The sequence below is a fragment of the Budorcas taxicolor genome, chromosome 6, assembly GCF_023091745.1.
Source record: "Budorcas taxicolor isolate Tak-1 chromosome 6, Takin1.1, whole genome shotgun sequence".
In the NCBI taxonomy this organism is placed as follows: Eukaryota; Metazoa; Chordata; class Mammalia; order Artiodactyla; family Bovidae; genus Budorcas; species Budorcas taxicolor.
Genome location: NC_068915.1, coordinates 100,749,364 through 100,769,783, shown reverse-complemented (window position 1 = coordinate 100,769,783; position 20,420 = coordinate 100,749,364). Strand labels below are relative to the sequence as shown.

The 20,420-nt window shown below is 40.6% G+C and overlaps 1 protein-coding gene across 6 annotated transcripts in view; it reads right to left on the bottom strand.

Annotated features, from left to right (window-relative positions):
* The window catches only part of ARHGAP24 (Rho GTPase activating protein 24), a 466,342-nt gene that overhangs the window by 4,074 nt on the left and 441,848 nt on the right, over positions 1-20,420 (bottom strand). For all 6 annotated transcript variants that reach the window (XM_052641698.1, XM_052641700.1, XM_052641702.1 and 3 more), the window contains 4 exons: positions 13,847-13,979; positions 12,723-12,796; positions 10,123-10,244; positions 4,112-5,189 (listed from right to left, as the gene is read on the bottom strand). In XM_052641698.1, coding sequence (XP_052497658.1) covers positions 4,112-5,189; positions 10,123-10,244; positions 12,723-12,796; positions 13,847-13,979 — 1,407 coding nt within the window. The remainder of the gene's footprint in view (positions 1-4,111; positions 5,190-10,122; positions 10,245-12,722; positions 12,797-13,846; positions 13,980-20,420) is intronic.

The following is a 20,420-nucleotide window of genomic DNA, read 5'->3' as shown; positions in this document are numbered from 1 at the left end:
AAAACACAACTTATTATTTCTGTTGTTCAAGGAGGAACATTAAGCACTTCTTTATTAGATGATATGTCTTAGTAATAGCTGGCATCTTAATTTCTCCTGTTATGAGTGGAAGTTGCAAGTGTATGCTTGAATTTGCCATGCTACTGAAATGTGAGAGGCTAATGCACACTTTGCACTCAAAAATCTGATTATTCTAATAATTTTCAAATTAAAATCTCAATTATTTTTCTGCTCTGAAATAATGAGTCCCATATGTTATTTCATCCAGATAATCATAAGAACATTTAAAGATGAATCTGCTCTCCCTTTGTAAGCAACTAAGATATTTTTTTAAAAAAAGATCACATTCTTTAATGAATTTAGAAGGCCATTTTCATCACATGATCATGTGTTTTACATAAAAACCTGGTAGTGTGCTGGTTCTCACCCAGAACTATTTCCCAATATATTCTCTTTATATGCTTTGTAAAGTTATTTGTTTTAGAAATAGAAAAAGTTGGAAGAAACTCAACCTTTAATATCAAGGAAGACTATCCTTTAAAAATATACTAATGCATTTGTACATATCAGGCACCTGTATGAAACTTCCTGGAATCTAATGGCTGAGTTGAAAATAGAAGAAACCCCTCCCATTGCAAGCACAGACTAATGTTGGAAAAATATGTTAGAGAAGTATTTTTAAAATACAAAGTTAAAAAAATAAAAAGAGCATCTTCAGGTATCAGAACCAAGGAAGAAACAAGTTTAGAACAGCAAGTGAAAGCACATGAAGGGTATTTGTCTCAGACAGAAGCCCTAGAAGCTGCAACTAGGTTTTTACTTTTCACATGGGGAAGAGGAGATCTCCAGTGTAAGAGAAACAGAAGGCTGAAAGTGACTCAACCAAGAGTTTGGAACATCAATAGTCTTTATGGCAAAGAGACTACAAAAACTCTACTCATGGGCTGAGTGAAGTGACAGAATTGAATCAGAAGAGGAAATAAATAAATGAGAAAACAGCTTTGAGAAAAACTACCTCATGGAATGAAATGCCTCATGGAATGAAAAAAGATGAAAATTTAATATAAGAAAGAGAAATTAACCAAGATGGAGAGGGAGAATGGACTAAGAAGGTCCAACCTACTTTAGTAAGGGTTATAGAGAGAAAATTCAGAAAATGAGGGAGATGAAATAAACAAAAGAGGAGATGGATAAATGTACTCCAGGATTGAAAAAATATGTCTTCAAATAATGATACACAAAACTTGAAACAATGGAAAATATATAGCAAGGAGTTATTAATCAAAATAGAAATTATATAGGAATATTAACATCAGAAAAATATTTTGGGCAAAAAGTACTATTATTATTATTTTATGATAAAAGGATCAATTCATTAGGGGGATATAAACAATTCTGAACTTGTATTCATCTAGTTCTATAGCCCCAAGTTACTCAATACAAAATATAACAAAATTATAAACAGATAAATCCACAAGAATTAGGAAATTTTAAGAAACCTTTGTTAGAAATTATAGATATAGCAAATAAAATTTAGGAGAAATGCAAAATATTTGAACAGCTTGATTAACAGATTTGATCTATTGGTTATATATATAATCTCAAACCAATAATAAGATAATACTTCTTACCAGACCAAACGACTGATATCTATAAATGAATTGATCTGACCACAGTATGATAAAGGTAGAAACTAATTTGAGGGAGGGAAGAGCATTAAACTCATATGTTTAAAAACTAAAAATCATATATATATCAATGATTGATAAACTAATATCTATTTATTTCTCCATGATCTAGCTGTCTATCTATCTAGGGATGTATGTATATATGTACACACATATCTATCTATCTAGTCTCAATACTTGTAGAGTTAAAAAGGAATTGAAAGAGAAATATATAACTTTAAACAGTAATGATCAATAATTAGAACAATTACTTCTTATACTTCCTGGCTTGGTCATATGGCAGATCCTCTATCCTGTTTTATCATGGACCTCTTCCTTTGCTTGTCAAGTCAGTAAAAATGCCAGTGAAAGAGGCCAATGAGATGACATTCTGTTGAAACATTCTTTTATTTCATCAAAGTCTCTGAAATGCACCACAGACTCAGAACATAAATGTAACACCAATGTTCTCATAAATGAATGTGTACATTTGCAGCTGTTCAGAATAATGTATGTTCTATCTTAATGTAAGTTTCAAGCGTCATCTCTTGCTTTCCACTGCTAAGTGCTAATTTACCATCATGCATTGGCAGCAATTCAGAGATTTGGTAGCCATTGGTTCCATAAACTACATTCAGAAAGAAGAGTAGCCTTATAAGATGATAACTCTATTTTTTCTTCTTATTTAAGTCTCCTGTCACTTGGCATTATTTAGAAAAATTCGAACCAAGCTTCTGTTTCCAATAAAGTAATTTTTCAATCTAACATGTAAGTATTTTTATTTATTTTTCCATAGCTCTTAAAAATATGTATCTTTTGGCTTGATAATTGATAAATGGATGGGAAACATTAAAATACATGAAGGTCAACTTTATATATAAAGAAAACAACCATGTGTGGTTTAGGGTCATGGAAGCTGTTGAACAGGACAAAGACATTCACGTACCATGAGGATCTTAGAACACGAAGGGGTCTACCAACCAAGGCACAGCCTGGGACTGGGGCTGAGGCCCCTAGAGGGGCTACTTCAGGCTGAACTGAGCCTCAGACCTGCTCTTAAGAGTGCGCGTCCTTCCCCTATACTACACTGAAAGGTGAACAGAAAAACAATCAGTTTTGTAATTCCTGTAACCCTGGTGAAACTGTGGAGTGTGTTGATATTCAGGTTTCCAGCACAAGACTGTACTTGTGGGGCAGCGGCTCCATTTTCTGTATAGCTGCCCCTCAAGACCTAGGAGCATCTGATAGTCAGGGGCATTGTCAAGGCAGTATGCTCGGCCAATGCCCCTTATCTTTCCCAGGTTACCTCCTTGAAGTTGCTAAGCCAACTCTTCTCTTGGATATTTTATGAGAAGATGTCAACTGGTATCACTTAGGTTTCAGCACAATGGTTTCCTTATAAATCATATTTTTTTGCTTCCCATTCAGGTTACAAGTTTCCTGTCTATATGAATATACTTCATGCTATCACGTTTCTCACCAACTTCCCTGGATTCCAATCTCAGAGTAAAAGCCAAAGATTAAGATGATTTTGAAGGTTCTATGGTACCTCTCTGAACTCCTTGTCCATCCCACCTCAGGGCATTTCCACTTCTGCTGGATATCTGCATCATTGCCTCCCTACACTTAGAATTACACTCAGCAACACTTCTCACCCCTCTTCCCTGCTTTAATCTTCTACTTAGCATAGGATCAGTTAACTTATTTATCTGTCTCTTCCAGGGGACTGTAAGCCTGTTTCACAAGGGCTGAATTTTTGTCTTCTTTACTCACTGCTGAATCCTTGTGGCCTGGTCTGAGCCTGGGAGAGAGCATACAAGCATTCACCCCAAGCATTCAAACATGGAAATAATGAACAACAGAGATCTGTTTATTTTCCAACTTTTCTTTGCTCTCATTTCATCCTCTTCCTGTGATAACAGACTCCTTGTTCACCAGACATCCCTTACCACTCCTCTCCCCAGCTTTTGAACCTAAATCCATGCTTTTACTAATAACAAGAGGTAGAATTACTGAGCATCTGCTCTGTCCTGGGGACAATGTGTAATGATTTCTTAACATGATTTTGAGGTTGGTAAAGAATATGCCTGCAACGCAGGAGACCCGGGTTGGATCCCTGGGTTGGGAAGATCCCCTGAAGACATAAATGGCAACCCACTCCAGTATTCTTGCCTGGAGAATCCCCATGAATGAAGAGTTGGTCACATCTGAGCAATTTTCACCTTGAGGTAGATTACTACTAGAATTTTAAAATTTTCACATTGGGAAGCTGAGACTCACAGAGATGAAGTGAACTTTCCCTGAGTCTCACTGCTTACAAATGGCGAAGGTAGGACCTGAACCCAGGTCTCTGACTGGAGTTAGCGGATTTAACCCAGGCGAGCCTGTCTCACAGGAGGCTGTCGCACCCTCTCTGGCCACTAGGGGCTCCAGGTTTTCCTCACCTCTTTATCCTGGACTCATACTCTATCTTCTGTTTGGTCATTTCCTGTTTCAGGCTGGACACTAAGCTGTGCAGGGCGCTGTGGTTGCTGGTGTTGTTGCTAACGAAGGTCTCACTGTTGTCGCTGCTGCTGGTGGCCCGACTACTGCGGCCGCCCACACTCCTCCGGTCGCTTTTGTTTTCATAGTCCGTGGGGTGGGAGAGGTCGTCCTGCGGGGGCCCATCCAAAACGGGGTCCTCAAAGTTCCCACCGTAAAAGTCTTGCTCCGGGCAGGTGGTGGTGGAGGAGCGGCAGGAGGTGGAGTTCTCAGGCAGGGAGATCTCACAGGAGGAAGTAGACCAGGTGGCGCTGTCGACGCTCTGCTTGTCGTCGAGGCTCATCGCCGAGAACTGCTGGTGGACGTTATCGTAGGTGGAGAGCCTGTTGTGCTGGCCCGACTCTCCTGCTTGCTCTTTCTGCTTATTATCCCTCAGGGTCACGTAGCCATTGGGCAGCCAGCTCATGCTGCGGCCATTCCCGGGGTTCCCCAGGGTATCAGAGTTCAAGATGCCCATGCGCACGGTTCCATTCTGCACACTGTGGGTGCCCATTTTGGTACCAGACCCCTTCAGGGAAGAGGTCCTTCTGGTCTGTAAGCTCCCATTGGGAGTGGTCTGGGCTTTCTCGAGTGCTTCAGCATTACTGCTGCTGAAGGACCCATTGGTGACAATCCCACTGCCCTTGTTGAAGGCAGGATTCTTTTTGACCATGAGAGGGGGGCTTCTAGAGACATCCAGCTTGTGGATGCTGTTCCTGGGGCTGTTGGTTTTGCTGCCTGGCAGAGCTGTGGGGGATCCATTATCCATGCTGCTTCTTTGGGGAGACTCAGGCTTGTCCCAAGAGCACCGCCTTACGGGACTGTCCTTGGTATTATTGTTCTCCTTGTTCTGTAGCTGCCCCATGACAGCTTTCTTCTGAAGGTCATTGTTGTTGTTGCTCACGCCATCCTGGGGCTTGCTTTGCAGCTCTGCATCTTTGGGGAAGAGGCGATCATGTTTGCCAATCATCACTGACATCAGCTGTTGGACCACCACAGTGCCTGGAATTGCGAAGAAAGCGAAGGAGTATGAGCAAAACAGTTTTGACTTATCTCCTATTTTGAAAGTGACTTTTAAAGAGCCATATTTAGGTGCACATTCGGCATTATTATTAGCAGTGCCAAACTATGTTTTTAATGATGACAATAACAATTATTGTTGTTGTTTGGTCACTAAGTAGTGTCCACTGTTTTGTGACCCCATGGAATGTAGTCCACCAGTCTCCTCTGTCCCCGGATTTTCCAGGCAACAATGCTGGAGTGGGTTGCCATTTCCTTCTCCAGGTTAGGGAGACAATAGCAATTGCAGCTAAAAACTTCTTGAACATTTAACATGAACTGTATTAAGCACTTTACTTTTGTTAGTTTAGTCGGATTTTTTTAAAATTTTATGAATAGATACTGTTATTATCACTATCTAATAAAGGTTAAGTAACTTGACCAATGTCCCAAGCTATGAAGGAGAGAAAGAAGAGGTTAAAACCAGAATTAACTAGTTCCAAAGAACAGGCTCTTAATTGGCACACACCATTTCTTGTAAGTTTGACATTTAATTACGAAAAATCTTTCTAAAGAAGTCACTGTGATCTCTCATCTAACTGCCTCAAAATATCAAGGTAGTTTAATGGCACCTTGAAGTGGAACCTTCTACAATCCCTAGTGGATATGTGGTCTGTCTTCATAATATAGCAAGTAAATGAAACTCCATAAAACTCTTGCTCAGCATTCAAAAGTTTCAGGGCATTTTAAGTGACATTAGCCAAAATGGTGTAATAAAGATGTACGAGAATCCTCTCTTCCATAAAAGTAACTGACAAAAATGTTCCCAGTCAATATATTAGAAATTTGGAAATTAATGAAAGGCTTGCTGTAATCTGGAGAGTGTTAATTTAAAAAAAAAATGTTGACTCTTGGTAAAGAACAGCAAGCTCTGTAGTGTTTTAACTCACCCTATTCCCATCCTCCTTTTTGCAGTAGCCTTGAAAACCAACAACCCTCAATTTTAGTGGGAACCAGAAGTGAAGCAGCCACTGGAATGGAAAAAGCTGGTTTGGAACTCCTTCAAAGCCCCCTTCCCAAAGAATTGTAATTTGACTTGTTTGGTGGTTCCCTGGAAGACCCCACTCAAGAGGCTTGTCTTCATTTTGTCTGACTAAGGAGTTGACTAGAATGAACAACATTTCTCAGGGGCATTTGTCAAAAACAATTAGGGGCTTTTTCATTTAAAAGCATGTTTGCCTGAAGCAACTGGATAACAGTTGAAGACAAAACAGGCTAAACAAAAAGCTTAGAAGGAAAATCTGAAGAGATTTCCATAGGAGGTGTTGAAAGCTCTGTTATATACTTGAAGATTCAGAAGATTATGTACATGTATGTATAGGGTTCTGTGTATACCTAGGGCTGTGTGCACACTCGGGAAAGAACTGAGAAGACCCCAAGGTCTTATTTCCAGTTGATCCTGGAGCTCTGCACAAGCAGGACCAGAATGCTAAAGCAAAGTTGTAAACTGCCTGGCTGAATGTCAAAAGTCCGGCCCAACAAGCACACGGGGCCCCTTGGTAAAGAATGGGAGACTTACTGGCCTAACTCTAATTCTGAATAGGAAGAAATGTGTTATATCCATCTATATCCTGCACATTTCTGTCATGATTCAAAACTTCTAACATATTTAGATCAGGAATCAGCAATGTGTCAGGTCTGATGCTGGCTAGTGCTGCTCAAACGTAAGTGTTCATAAAAATTATCTGGAGATTTTGTTAAAATGTAGATATTGAGTAGGGCATGAGATTTTATGTTTCTAACCAGCCCCCTGGAGAAGGCAATGGCACCCCACCCCAGTACTCTTGCCTGGAAAATCCCATGGACCGAGGTGCCTGGTGGGCTGCAGTCCATGGGGTCGCTAAGATCGGACATGACTGAGCGACTTCACTTTCACTTTCCACTGTCATGCATTGGAGAAGGAAATGGCAGCCCACTCCAGTGTTCTTGCCTGGAGAATCCCAGGGACAGGGGAGCCTGGTAGGCTGCTGTCTATGGGGTCTCACAGAGTCGGACACGATGGAAGTGACTTAGCAGCAGCAGCAGCAGCAACCAGCCCCCAGATGATAAGACAACAGTGATAACAGAATAGTAGCCTTGGTATTGCCTAGTGGGCTGCACACAGACCTTCTGAATCATAATTTGCATGTCAACAATATCCCTAGGTGGTTCCTGTGTGTGTTAGAGTTTGAGAAACTGTGTTAGGTGGAAATGTTTCACTTAAACATCTTCTAAGTTAATATTCTCATAAGGCTTTGAGATGGCTTCGGGTGGCACTAGTGGTAAAGAACCTGCTCCCACTGCAGGAGACATAAGAGACATGGGTTTGATCCCTAGGTCAGGAAGATCCCCTGGAGGCGGGCATGGCAACCCACTCCAGTATTCTTGGCTGGAGAATCCCATGGACAGAGGAGCCTGGCAGGCTATAGTCTATAGGCTTTCAAAGAGTCAGACATGAGTGACTTAGCATGCATGCAAGGCTCTGTGATAAGACTTCATGTTTTTCAAATGAGAAAATTGAGATTCGGAGAGGTGATGTATAAAATTATATGAGTTCAGAGTGGTTGTGATCACCAGGCCAATCTGAAGGATCCATGCAGATTTGGGAGTCCCCCTGGACTACATGTTTCAACAGTTCCCCCAGGCTCATGTAATTTTATACAGGTTGAATTTAAATACCATACTACAAGCACTTGTGTCTTCATAAGAAATGGATAAGAATTCAGTTTTCCTTCAAAGGTACCTAGGTACTTTGATATATATGCGGGAGACCTGGGTCCAATCCCTGGGTTGGGAAGATCCCTTGGAGAAGGGCATGGCAACCAACTCCAGCATTCTTGCCTGGAGAATCCCATGGATAGAGAAGCCTGGCCGTCTACAGTCTATGCGGTCGCAAAGAGTTGGACACAACTGAATGACTAAACAAATAAATACGCACACACACACACAGCATTCTAAAATGTAGTTTCAATGTGTATTTTTTGCAGTGAATTACTTTGCACATGTATCCTTCAGTACATGTACAAGATATCTGTGAGGTATATGATCAGTTTTGACAAACGACAGTCCTGGAAACACTATCTAACCATTTTATAGATAGTCCCCTTGTGTCCTTTTGTAGCCAATCGCCTACCCATGGCAACCACTGATCTGCTTTCTGTCACTATACTTTTCTTCTTTTCTGGAATTTCATATAAACACAATTATAGAGTCAGGTCTTTTATCACTTAGCATAATGCTTTTGTCATCTTCCCATATTGTTATTCATGTATCAGTAGTTCATCGTTTTCATTGCTGAGTGTGCCTTAGTCACTCAGTCATGCCTGACTCTTTGTGACTCCATGGACTGGAGCCCACCATGGAATTCTCCAGGCAAAAACGCTGGAGTGGGTAGCCATTCCCTTCTCCAGGGGATCTTCCTGACCCAGGGGTTGAACCCAGGTCTCTTGCATTGCAGGCAAATCCTTTGCCATCTGAGGGAAGCCCAGTTTTAGTTTCCATTGATGAACCAATATTGATATATTATGATTATTAACTAAGGTCTATAGTTTATATCAGGCTTCCCTGGTGGCTTAGCAGTAAAGAACCTGCCTACAATGCAGGAGTTGTACAAGATGCAGGTTCGATCCCTGGGTCAGGAAGATCCCCTGGAGGAAGGCATGGCAACCCACTCCAGTATTCTTGTCTGGAGAATCCCATGGACAGAGGAGCCTGGCAGGCTGCAGTCCATAGGGTTGCAAAGAGTCAGACACAATGAAGCAACTTAGCATGCATGTATGCGGAGTTTATATTAAAATCACTCTCTGTGTGATCTGGGTTTTGACACATGCACAGTGTCATATATCCACTATTACAGTATCACACTGAATAGTTTCATAGCCCTGAAAACCTTTTGTGCTCCAATGATTCCTCCTTCTTTTCTTCCTCAATCCTCTATTGAATCATTAGGATTTCTTTTAAAAGCTTTGTAGAGCTTGGTCCATAACTTTTAACATTATCACCAAGGTAAGACCCTCTTGAGGACTCTATGCAATGCCTAGATGTCAGGATTTTCTACTCTGGTTGTGGGAAATACAGTTATTTCAGGCTTGGTGTGAGGCCCAGGAAAGCCTCAGACAACTGATTTCTGGCACTCTTCCCCATAAAGTAGCACGGAGTCCCCTCCTGCAAGCAAAAATCAATTCTTAGGTAAAGACTTAAGGGATATCCTCTTCAGATCTCAGAATAATATCTGTGTCTAGTTTTCTCTTTTTTGCTGCTTACTTGAGTTTCCCATCCTCTAATCTTACTCTCAAAGCTCGCCAAGACCGGCACATCAGTGCTACTACTAATGCCCACAAGAAGGAATGGTACTCTAGCAGGGAAACCTACTGAAAATAAATAGAAGTAACTTTTCATTGTGATAAATAATTTGAGGTATCTTGTAATATAGAAAACAAGAAATTCTTCATGTTTCAACCCAAAGTAAATAAGCAGCATTATCTTAGAGGCCCATGTTTTCTGCCTCTTGAAGTCAGTCCAATAAAACCAGAACTAATAAAAATATATTAACTTAGAAGCATAACTATTTGAAGTTTCAGAAAATTGCATCAAACTCAGAAAGTGAAGTAGCCTTTTCCAGTTCTTGTGTGATATTTTACAGATGATTTATGAAAGTTCTGTTAATTTTTCTCATGAAAATATGGAGGAAATGTTTAGTAACTTATGTTTAGTAAACTCCTCAAAAAATGCCTGGCTCTCAAACATAAGATTTTACATTTGAAGAACTTGAGTCCATAAATGAAATTACCATGGATTCACTTATTTCCTTTGTTTCCTCACAGGAGAATAGGTTCAGGACAATCAAGAGACAACTGACTGTTCTTCTGATGATGATATATGATAGTAATTCACTTACCCTCCATAATGGTCAAGGGATCTTCCACTTTGGGACGCAGGATGTTAGGGCCAAAGACAGTGGCCAAGTTCTGCACACTCATTTTGTTAATTCCTGAATAGGACTGCACTTCATCCAAGAACCTGTTGAGTAGAACAGTATGAACAAAACACAATGGGGTCAAATTTGTCAGTGGAAAAAAAATGGGTTATCGGGAAATTTATGAACTGGAGTCTGTTCAAAGACAATAATGGACACACAGTCACTTAGAAATTCAAACATTCTCTGCCAGATGTGAAGAATATATATTGCAAATTTTTAAGTATCAGAATCATAAGGGATCATATAAAATATCTGCTCTGGCCTGGCTTGGTTTCCCCTGTCAGTCACAGGAATGAGTGTGTTTGGATAATGCTAATGTGGACTTGAGATTCAAGAATATGAATTTCTTTCTTATCTCTAAGTAAATATCCAATTTATATACATATTTAATTGGAGAACTATAAAAATAAGCTTGGCTGGTACAATCTCTTATTTCTGAGAAGAGGAATCAATCCCCCTTTGTGGGTCAATTTGTGAGCCTCAAATTTATAGTCTATTAAAAAGTGACATCAAACATGATTTAAATTAAAACCTCGGTTCTACTGATATGAGAAATTGCAAACACAAATTGTTTTAACTTGTTAGGTGCTAAAGAATAAGAGCCATGAAATAGCCCTTTCCTGGAATGATTTTAGTAGCAGAGATTGTTTCTGCAATCTTTCAGCTTTTGTTCATTTCCCATCCCCTCTTCATTACTACAAGAGCTTCTATTAATTCATGGCTTATTGATTATACCAATGAGACAAAAAAGAAGCAAGAAAAATATTTTTAGAAAACTTACTTTGTGTGTTATTTAAAATAATGTATTTCATTCTGTGCCAGTCATTGTGCTAACTTATTAAATTCTCATAGCATCTCTGTGTGAGCTAAATACTATTATTATCTCCATTTTACTGATGAGACACATGAGGCACCAGAGAGGTTAAGAAACTTTTCCAAAGACACAGAGTTAATAAGTGGCAGAACTGAGACCTGAACCCAGGTGATCTTACCCTAGAGTCTGGGCTGTTGACTACTATCTCATGAGTTTCTAAAAAGGTGCCTATTTCCACATGTTCATGACTCTTATACATCCTAAATTACAGAAAAATCAAAGGGCAAAAAGTCAAACTACCATTTATTATTTGAAATAGATGAAATTAGTAGTGTTGTGTGCTCACTCAGTCATGTCCAACTCTTTGCGACCCCATGGACTGTAGCCTGTCAGGTTTCTCTGTCCATGGAATTTTCTAGGCAAGAATACTGGAGTGGGGTGCCATCGCCTTCTCCAGGGGATCTTCCTGATCTTGCGCTTCCTGTTGTCTGGCACATCTTTTACCACTGTGCCACCTGGGAAGCCTTATTGATCATTAATCCCTTTGTTTAAATTTAATATGCTTCATGTATTTCAACTATACTCCAATAACATTTTAAAAATAAATTCAATGTGTTTCAATCATATATATTTGATTTCTTAAGTAGCAGCACAGACATGGGACATGCCATCCCTGGCCTTACACATGGTCATTGACAGAGAGTATTTCGAGGCACAATTAGTGTTCTAGCAAAATTGAGTTACAATGTTTTCTTCAGTGAGTCTTGAGAGAAATGGGAAAAAATAATATATATTAACATTCATCATATGTATAAATATATATGCATATAAAATTTTTAAAAATTTATTGGAGTATAGTTGCTTTACAATATTGTAATAGTTTCTGCTGTATAGCAAAGTGAATCAGCTGTACATATACATATATATGCCCTCTGTTTTGGATCTCCTGCCCGTTTAGGTCACCACAGAGGACTGAGTACAGTTCCCTGTGTTACACAGTAGGTTCTCATTACTTATCTATACGTAGTCTCAATAGTGTAATATGCTTCATGTTTAAAACAATCATGTGAAATGTGTGCTTTCACTACCCTTTTATCTATTAGGATGCGTAGTCTCAAAGAGGAGAAGAAAGTTGCATAAAAACACGTAAGTAGTCAGAGGTAGAATCTGGACTCTTAGACAAATGATTCTCATGCAGGCTCCTACAAACAACTTTGATGGAAGTTCAAAGCAACATATCTTTAATATGTAGAGGTCAGAGAGACTTGAGAAACAACAGATTAGAAAATCAAGCAATTTTAGTGCTCAGAGAAACCTTTGAGAGCACCTTGTCAAACTTCTTAATTTTACAGAGGCCAACACTGTAGCCCAGGGCAGTTAAGTGATTTTTGTTGTTTTGTTATTTTAGTCACTAAGTCATGTCCAACTCTTTGTGACCCCATGAACTGCAGCCTGTCAAGCTCCTCTGGTCATGGGCTTATCTGGGAAAGAATACTGAAGTGGGTTGCCATTTCCTCCTCCAGGGGAATCTTCCTAACCCAGGGACTGAACCTGCGTCTCCTGCATCTCCTGAGTTGGCAGGCGGATTCTTTACCAGTAAGCCACCAGGGAAACCCAACTAATTTTTATTCATTGTCAAAATGAACTATTGTCAGTATAAATACAGTCTTTTTAAATTCCATTTTGTCTTTAGGACAATTCTTACCTGCAAATATACTTGAGAAGGTTGTAATTGACCACTGGCAAACTCTTCACTTGCTTCGCTAATTCTTTAACACCCTGAGTATAAAGAAGAGAATGTGTGTTATCTAAGTGTTGACCTTGGAATGAAAGTACATGGGAAATGGGCATGCAGTTTTTTGTTTTGTTTTGTTCTTGTTAGTTTCACCTATTACCAGTGATGGATCCTGTCTTAAAAACTTGCCACTATCACAGAGAGCATTTCAGAAATATTTTCAAAAGATGTGAAAGCATTTCAAATATCTCTGTGAGTACTATTTGTGGAGAAACAGATTAAACATTTTTAACATTTGTTCACAACTGACTGAAAAGGAAAAATAGACTTATTTATAGTTAGGTTACTTGGGGATCCTTGGTGGCTCAGAGGTTAAAGTGTCTGCCTGGAATGCAGGAGACCTGGGCTTGATCCCTGGGTTGGGAAGATCCCTGGAGAAGGAAATGGTAACCCACTCCAGTACTCTTGCCTGGAGAATCCCATGGAGGGAGGAGCCTGGTAGGCTACAGTCCCTGGGGTCGCAAAGAGTTGGACACGACTGAGCGACTTCACTTAGCAAACCACAAAACTTAAACTTAGTAGCCTTAATATAGTGAGAGTCCTTCCAATTTTTAGCATTTAGGGGGCAGTGTGGCAAGGAGTGCTGATTTCATTTGTTCAGCTCTACTTTCCCTTTTGATGAGAGAGAGGATTGTAAATGGGACCTGTGTTAGTGAAAGTGAAGGTTACTCAGTTGCATCCAACTCTTTGCAACCCTATGGACTATACAGTCCATGAAATTGTCCAGGCCAGAATTCTGGAGCGGGTAGCCTTTGCCTTCTGCAGGGTATCTTCCCAACCCAGAGATCGAACCCTGGTCTCCCGCATTGCAGGCAGATTCTTTATCAGCTGAGCTACTAGGGAAGCCCAAGTGTAAAAATCTAACTGTGTAAAAATCTAACAAGTATAATAATCTAACTTTGTGTAATGTCAATATTTAGCATAGTGGAAAACAATCCAAACACAGGGCAAAGGAAAATTTACAGGTTAAAGATAAGGAACACTGACAAAACCCCCAAATAATAGCATTTTAAGAAATTGCTGCATCGACTTACAGCTTCCTCTTCTTTGCTGAGCAGTTTGGCACAAGACAAGAAGTCTTCATACTTGGCATAAGGAATAACCGGTTCTGGGAGTTCTCGGAGATACAGTTTAAGAAGTGATGCCACTGTGTGTACATCTGTGTTGCTGTGGGGATAGAAGTATGAAGATTTTTTTGGAGTGAACTTTATACGATTTGATTAATGTTTCATCAAATATACATCTAAGAGTCAGACTTCTGTATTCTGTTGGCAATTAAATTAGTCAATGCAGCTTTCAAGAGGCACATAGTTAGGTAACGCCTATTAGATGCTACCACAGGTGGGGAAGAGAGGGACCTAGAGGGACTTGGAATCCTCAGTGGGGTTTGAAAATATTAAAAAGTGTAAACACTCATCTTTTGTGTGTATCTGATGTTAAACAAGAATGTTACTTTCATAAAACAATGAGAATATATGTACCAGATTTTAAATAAAATGTAATGAAGCATACCCCAAATGCCCAATCTCCATATGTATGTGATCAGTTGTCTCCAACTCTTTGAGATCCCTGTCCCAACAGGCTCCTCTGTCCATGGAATTTTCCAGGCAAGAATACTAGCATGGGGTGCCATTTCCTACTCCAGGGGATCTTCCTGACCCAGAGATCAAAGCTGTCTCTACATCTCCTGTATTGCAGGCAGATTCTTTACCCCTGAGCCACTGGGAAAGCCCTACGTGTATATTAATTAATACAAAATAAATTATCTCTGGATCCTAAATTCATTTCTTATTCTCTAGAATACATTGGTGATTGGTTATAGACACATGAAGTTTAGTAAGGCATGTTCTAACCTTTTAAGAAAGGCTCATTTTAAAGATGGTTCTCAGCATGATTGCTTGTCTAATAATCTAAGATAGCTGGGAATCCTTGGAGTCTTTTAGAAAGCAAAGGGAGGTGCTACAAAAATAAGCACTGAAAACTCAACGTGTCCTTTGTGTAATGTGCAAAATTTATTTTTATTTTCTGCTGAATACAAGAGTAACAGGATAATCTGGTGAAATATTAATTTGTATTTTGTTCTCTGTATCCCCTGTTAATCCATGAAGACGGCTGACAGCAGAGATAGGAAGAGGCAGTTGTTTGTTTTGGGGATTTTTTGGGTTTCCTTTTCCTTTGTTTCTTGGGGGCTGGTGGGGAGAAGGAGCATGGGAAGGAGAGGTGGTGGTCAGGGGGAGGGTGAAAGGTCAATTGATTCCCAGGAAGTGGGAAGAGCAGTGGTGAGCAAGACCAGGGATTCTGTAAGCTGTGGGAACAAACACTCCACTCCCTGACTGCTTCGGGAAGTGATGAGTCGCTGAAAGGTCTTTCAGAAGCTGGGATCCAGGCACTGGGACTTCCTGCCTCCGTGGCTATTCTCTTGCCCCAAGGGTGACACAGAAGCAGAGTTGACTTCACAGTTCCACAGGGACTGAAACAATGGGCATCTCAGTTCTCAACTTTGGACTCTCAGTTTGATTTCCTCAACTATTTCCCCCGCATCTATTCTGTAGTGGAAATTACAGAAAACACAATGGCTAGGACCCTAAGGAATATTCTAGCCTGCTCATAATTTATAATCTGGTGGGGGCAGGAGACAGAAAGTAGAGAACACAGGTGATGCAGGCTAAGTACCTTCAGCTGTGTCCGACTCGTCACAACCCAAAGGATCAAAGCCCGCCAGGCTCCTCTGTCCACGGGATTCTCCAGGCAAGAATACTAGAGGGGGTTGCCATGCCCTCCTCCAGGGGATCTTCCCTACCCAGGGATCAAACCCGTGTCTCTTTTGTCTCCTGCATTGCAGATGGGTTCTTTCCTGCTAGTGCCACCTGGAAAGCCCTAATAAAAACAAGCCAGTCAGTCAGTTCAGTCGCTCAGTTGTGTCCGGCTCTTTGTGATCCCATGAACCGCAGCACACCAGGCCTCCCAGTCCATCACCAACTCCCAGAGTTTACCCAAACCCATGTGCATTGAGTCGGTGATGCCATCCAACCATCTCATCCTCTGTCATCCCCTTCTCCTCCCACCTTCAATCTTTCTGAGCATCATGGTCTTTTCAAATGAGTCAGCTTTTCACATCAGGTGGCCAAAGTATTGGAGTTTAAGCTTCAACATCAGTCCTTCCAATGAACACCCAGGACTGATCTTTAGGATGGACTGGTTGGATCTCCTTGCGGTCCAAGGGACTCTCAAGAGTCTTCTCCAACACCACAGTTCAAAAACATCAATTCTTTGGTGCTCAGCTTTCTTTATAGTCCAACTCTCACAGCCATACATGACCACTGGAAAAACCATAGCCTTGACTATACAGACCTTTGCTGACAAAGTGATGTGTCTGCTTTTTAATATGCTGTCTAGGTTGGTCATAACTTTCCTTCCAAGGAGTAAGCATCTTAATTTCATGGCTGCAATCACCATCTGCAGTGATTTTGGAGCCCAGAAAAATAAAGTCAATAACACAAGTATCTAACTGCAAGTGTGTGAATGATAATATGGAAAAGTATTGGGTGCCATCTAATAGCAAAAATGACTAATTCAGGAGTTGAAGTGATGCTTAGGCTAAGATGTGAAGGAGTGTAAGAATGAACTGAGAATGAAGAATAAAAGAAGCCATTCTGATTAAAGCAAGGCAGGTAAACAGAGCCCAAAGTGGGAAACTGACAACACGCTAAGGGAGAACAGACGTCAGAGGATGAAGTCTGAGCAGAAGGGAGCATCTTCAAAGACCATGGGACTTCATCTACCTCAGAATTACACAGGGCAAGGGCTGAGGTTTTCCATTTTAACATCAGAGCTGGTTGGGGCTGGTAGGATATACTGTCAACCATTTTACAGATGCTAAAATGATGGGGGTGTTCTCATAGGACCTATCTTCAACCAACTTTATTCTTTTTACAATTACAGAAATGAATTTTTTTCTATTATGTTTCTAATAGACAATATAGAAACCATCTTAAAGGCTAGTAAAGAAAATAAAAATCATGTTTCTGGGACATCTTAAATACTGTGTTCAAGTTCACGTATTCCTAAAAATACTTTCCAAAATATTTTTTGAAAAGATAGACATAAAATAATCTTAATGGTAAAGCAAAATAAAAGATACTAGTGTTTTTTTTTCTTTTCTGGTAAGTTACTCGGTTTCATACAGTCCACAGCCCCTCTGTGTTTCTCTAGATATGCAGTAAAGCACCAGCCCCTTGAAAGCACAGTCATGAGCAATAACAGCACCACAACCTGCAGGATATGCAGCACCATCTATTATTGCAATGAAGCATTTCCATTTTTTGATTCCATTCATACCTAGTCCACTCTAATCCAATCCAATCTGTGACTAGGTTGTTGGGTTGTGTTGCCTTCAAAGTTAAGGATCCTTCTAGATCCTTAGAGAAATGATGTAAAATGAATATAACTTCAATGGGGCTTCCCAGGTAGCTCAATGGTAAAGAGTCCATCTGCTAGTGAAGGAGACATAAAAGACTTGGATTTGATTCCTGGGTACAGAAGATCCCCTGGAGAAGGAAACGGCAACCCACTCCAATATACTTGCCTGGGTAATTCCATGAACAGAGGAGCCTGGGGGGCTACAGTCTATGAGGTCGGAAAGAGGTGGACACACCTGAGCCACTGAGCACACGTGTGTAATTTCAATATATGGAGTATATCAAGTATAATTTATAGGCTCATATAAATAGAATATATAAAATGTGAATTAAATGCAATAAATAAATGAGACAATAATGATAAATAAGAAATATATATTGAAGAAATCTGTTTGTGTTTCCAAGATGAACTATTCATTTCATTGCCTGTCCCCAGGCACACTGTTTTTAAGGTAGCTTGCCTGTTGTCATTGTTTAGTTGCCAAATTGTGTCTGACTTTTGCGCTCCCATGGACTGTAGCCTGTCAGGTTCCTGTCCATGGGTCTTTCCAGGGAAGAATACTAGAGAGGGTGGCCACTTCCTTCTCCAGGGGATCTTCCCCACCCAGGGACTGAATCCGTTTTTCTTTATCTGCTCCTCTGGCAGGTGGATTCTTTGCTACTGAGCCACCTGGGAAGCCCAGCTGACCTGTTATTTCCTGTATTATTTTGCTTCTAATGAAGTTGAGCTGTAGTAGTGAGGACCTTTGAACAGTAGGTGGCGCGAAAGCAAAGTTAGACTAATGGCAATGCTGTGAAAACTGAGGGATGAGAGAGTGCAGAATCATTCTTCACCCACTAGCAATTTTCTTAGCACCAAAGCTGCAGGAATGCTCCAGGAATAGAAATATCTGAGCTATGAATCAAGATAAGAGATGTGAACCGGGATAACTATTTTATTCCTTCCCTACAGTGATACATTAATTAGTTTCCAGCATTATAAGTATATACCTGTACTCTGCTGGTTATATAAAAATGGTAAGAAAAAAATGACAAATATGTTATTTTTTATTTCAGTTAGTAAAGGCTATTACTTTTTTTTGCTTAAAGGCAACAACTTAAAAATTTATGACTTTTTGAGATGCTTTGCTAAATTTAGGTTATTTTGTAGAAATAGAGACTTCCTTTGCCTTGTGCTCTCATTTTTAGCTTTGTCCTTTTCCCACTGAACTTCCCTTGTGGCTCAGCTGGTAAAGAATCCGCCTGCCATGCGGGAGACCTGCGTTCGATCCCTGGGTTGGGATGATCCCCTGGAGAAGGGAAAGGCTACCCACTCCAGTATTCTGGCCTGGAGAATTCGATAGACTGTATAGTCCATGGAGTCTCCAAGAGCTGGACACGACTGAACGACTTTCACTTTCCCACTGAATGGAAGAAAACAATTGTTTCAGGAAGACTGGAACGTGTTTGTCAGTTCCGGTTCACCTCAAGAGGAGCCCAGTCCATCCTCCCTACTTGCCAGTAGGCTACTCACTGCAACGGGAAATCTGATGCTCTGAAAGATCTCTTTGTATATCCATTCTAAAAAATAGCTACCTCCCGCATCTAACTCTACAGCCTTGTATCTCTTACTGAAAACCCACTATTTTGCCTAATTAATATTTGCTTTAATATGTACAGTCAATTAAGTACATATCCATGGTATGCATTAATTGCTCAAAGTATCTTATGCGATACGCTCTTTGCCTTAGAGAAATATGTTCTACAACAAAGTGAATTGACTGTATTAGAATAAGAGTCAATATACGATGGGGAGTTAAAATCCCTAAACTGGTTAATAGTAGTAGTAGTAGTAACAATAATAGTAACAATAGCAGCAGCACACACTTATACACATCCGTCCCTGTCTCAGGTCCTCAGAGTAGTCCAGTGAATCTCTTTAAACTCCACTTGGGGAAACAAACAGGAAACTGCACAGAAAGCAAATTGGGGCTAATCACTGAGATATGAGGGGTTTTGGATTTTTTTTAAGAAGCTCTTTTGAAAAAATATTTTATTTATTTTTGGCTGCCTGGTATCTCACTGCTGCACGTGAGCTTCCTCTAGTTGTGGCGAGCAGGGGCTACTCTCGTTGCAGCGCTCAGGCTTCGCACTGCGGAGGCTTTCTCGTTGCTTTAGAGTTCCGGCTTTGGAGTTTGGGCTTCAGTAACTGTGGCACATGGGCTTAGTTGCTCTGCGGCACGTGGGATCTTCTCCCACCAGGGATCGAACCCACATCTTCCACAATGGCAAGTTCATTTTTTTACTGGACCACTAAGAAAGTCCCAAGATGGGGGTCTGGGTGGTTTAAAAAATCGCACTCTTCGTAGAAATTCAAAACTATCTGCTAATGTAAATTCATTACCCAGACCTCAGGTCTCTTTCACTCACCTGGTAGTAAAATCTGTTTTCAGAAACTAAGTTAAAAATTGTGCACGTCGTATCCAGTGAGAGCAAAAAGACCACGGCAGGCCCAGGGATCCCGAGTGAAAGAGCTGTCAGGCCAGAAGATGCTAGCGTATGTCCCTTAATTGTTCAACAGATGGAGTTTGTTTCACCTTAGATTGGACTTGGACTTTAACTCTGGATTCTGTGGCGTTTTTTAAAATCAAGCCTGATTTCCATGCAACTTTCTATAAATGCCCCAATTTTACATTCTTGCAGGGTCTTCCTTTGGTCATTTTGAGATTGTTCTATCATTCACTCACCAAATAGTTCTTGAACACCTACAGTGTCTACTGCCTTTCACCCATCCTAGGTACAACAGACATGAATAACATAGATCTTTTTTGTCCCCCTTGGGCTTGTGTTGCTAACCCATCACCATCAACTTCCCTGATAGCTTAGTTGGTAAAGAATCCAGCTGCAATGCAGGAGATCCTGGTTCGATTCCTGGGTTGGGAAGGTCTGCTGGAGAAGGGATAGGCTACCCACTCTCTTATTCTTGGGCTTCCCTGGTGGCTCAGCTGGTAAAGAATCTGCCCGCAGTGAGGGAGACCTGGATTCAATCTCTGCATTGGGAAGATCCCCTGGAGAAGGGAAAGGCCACCCACTCCAGTATTCTAGCCTGGAGAATTCCATGGACTGTATAATCCATGGGGTCACAAAGAATCAGACACGACTGAGCGACTTCCGCTTTTCACTTTCATCACCATCAACACATTTCCATACC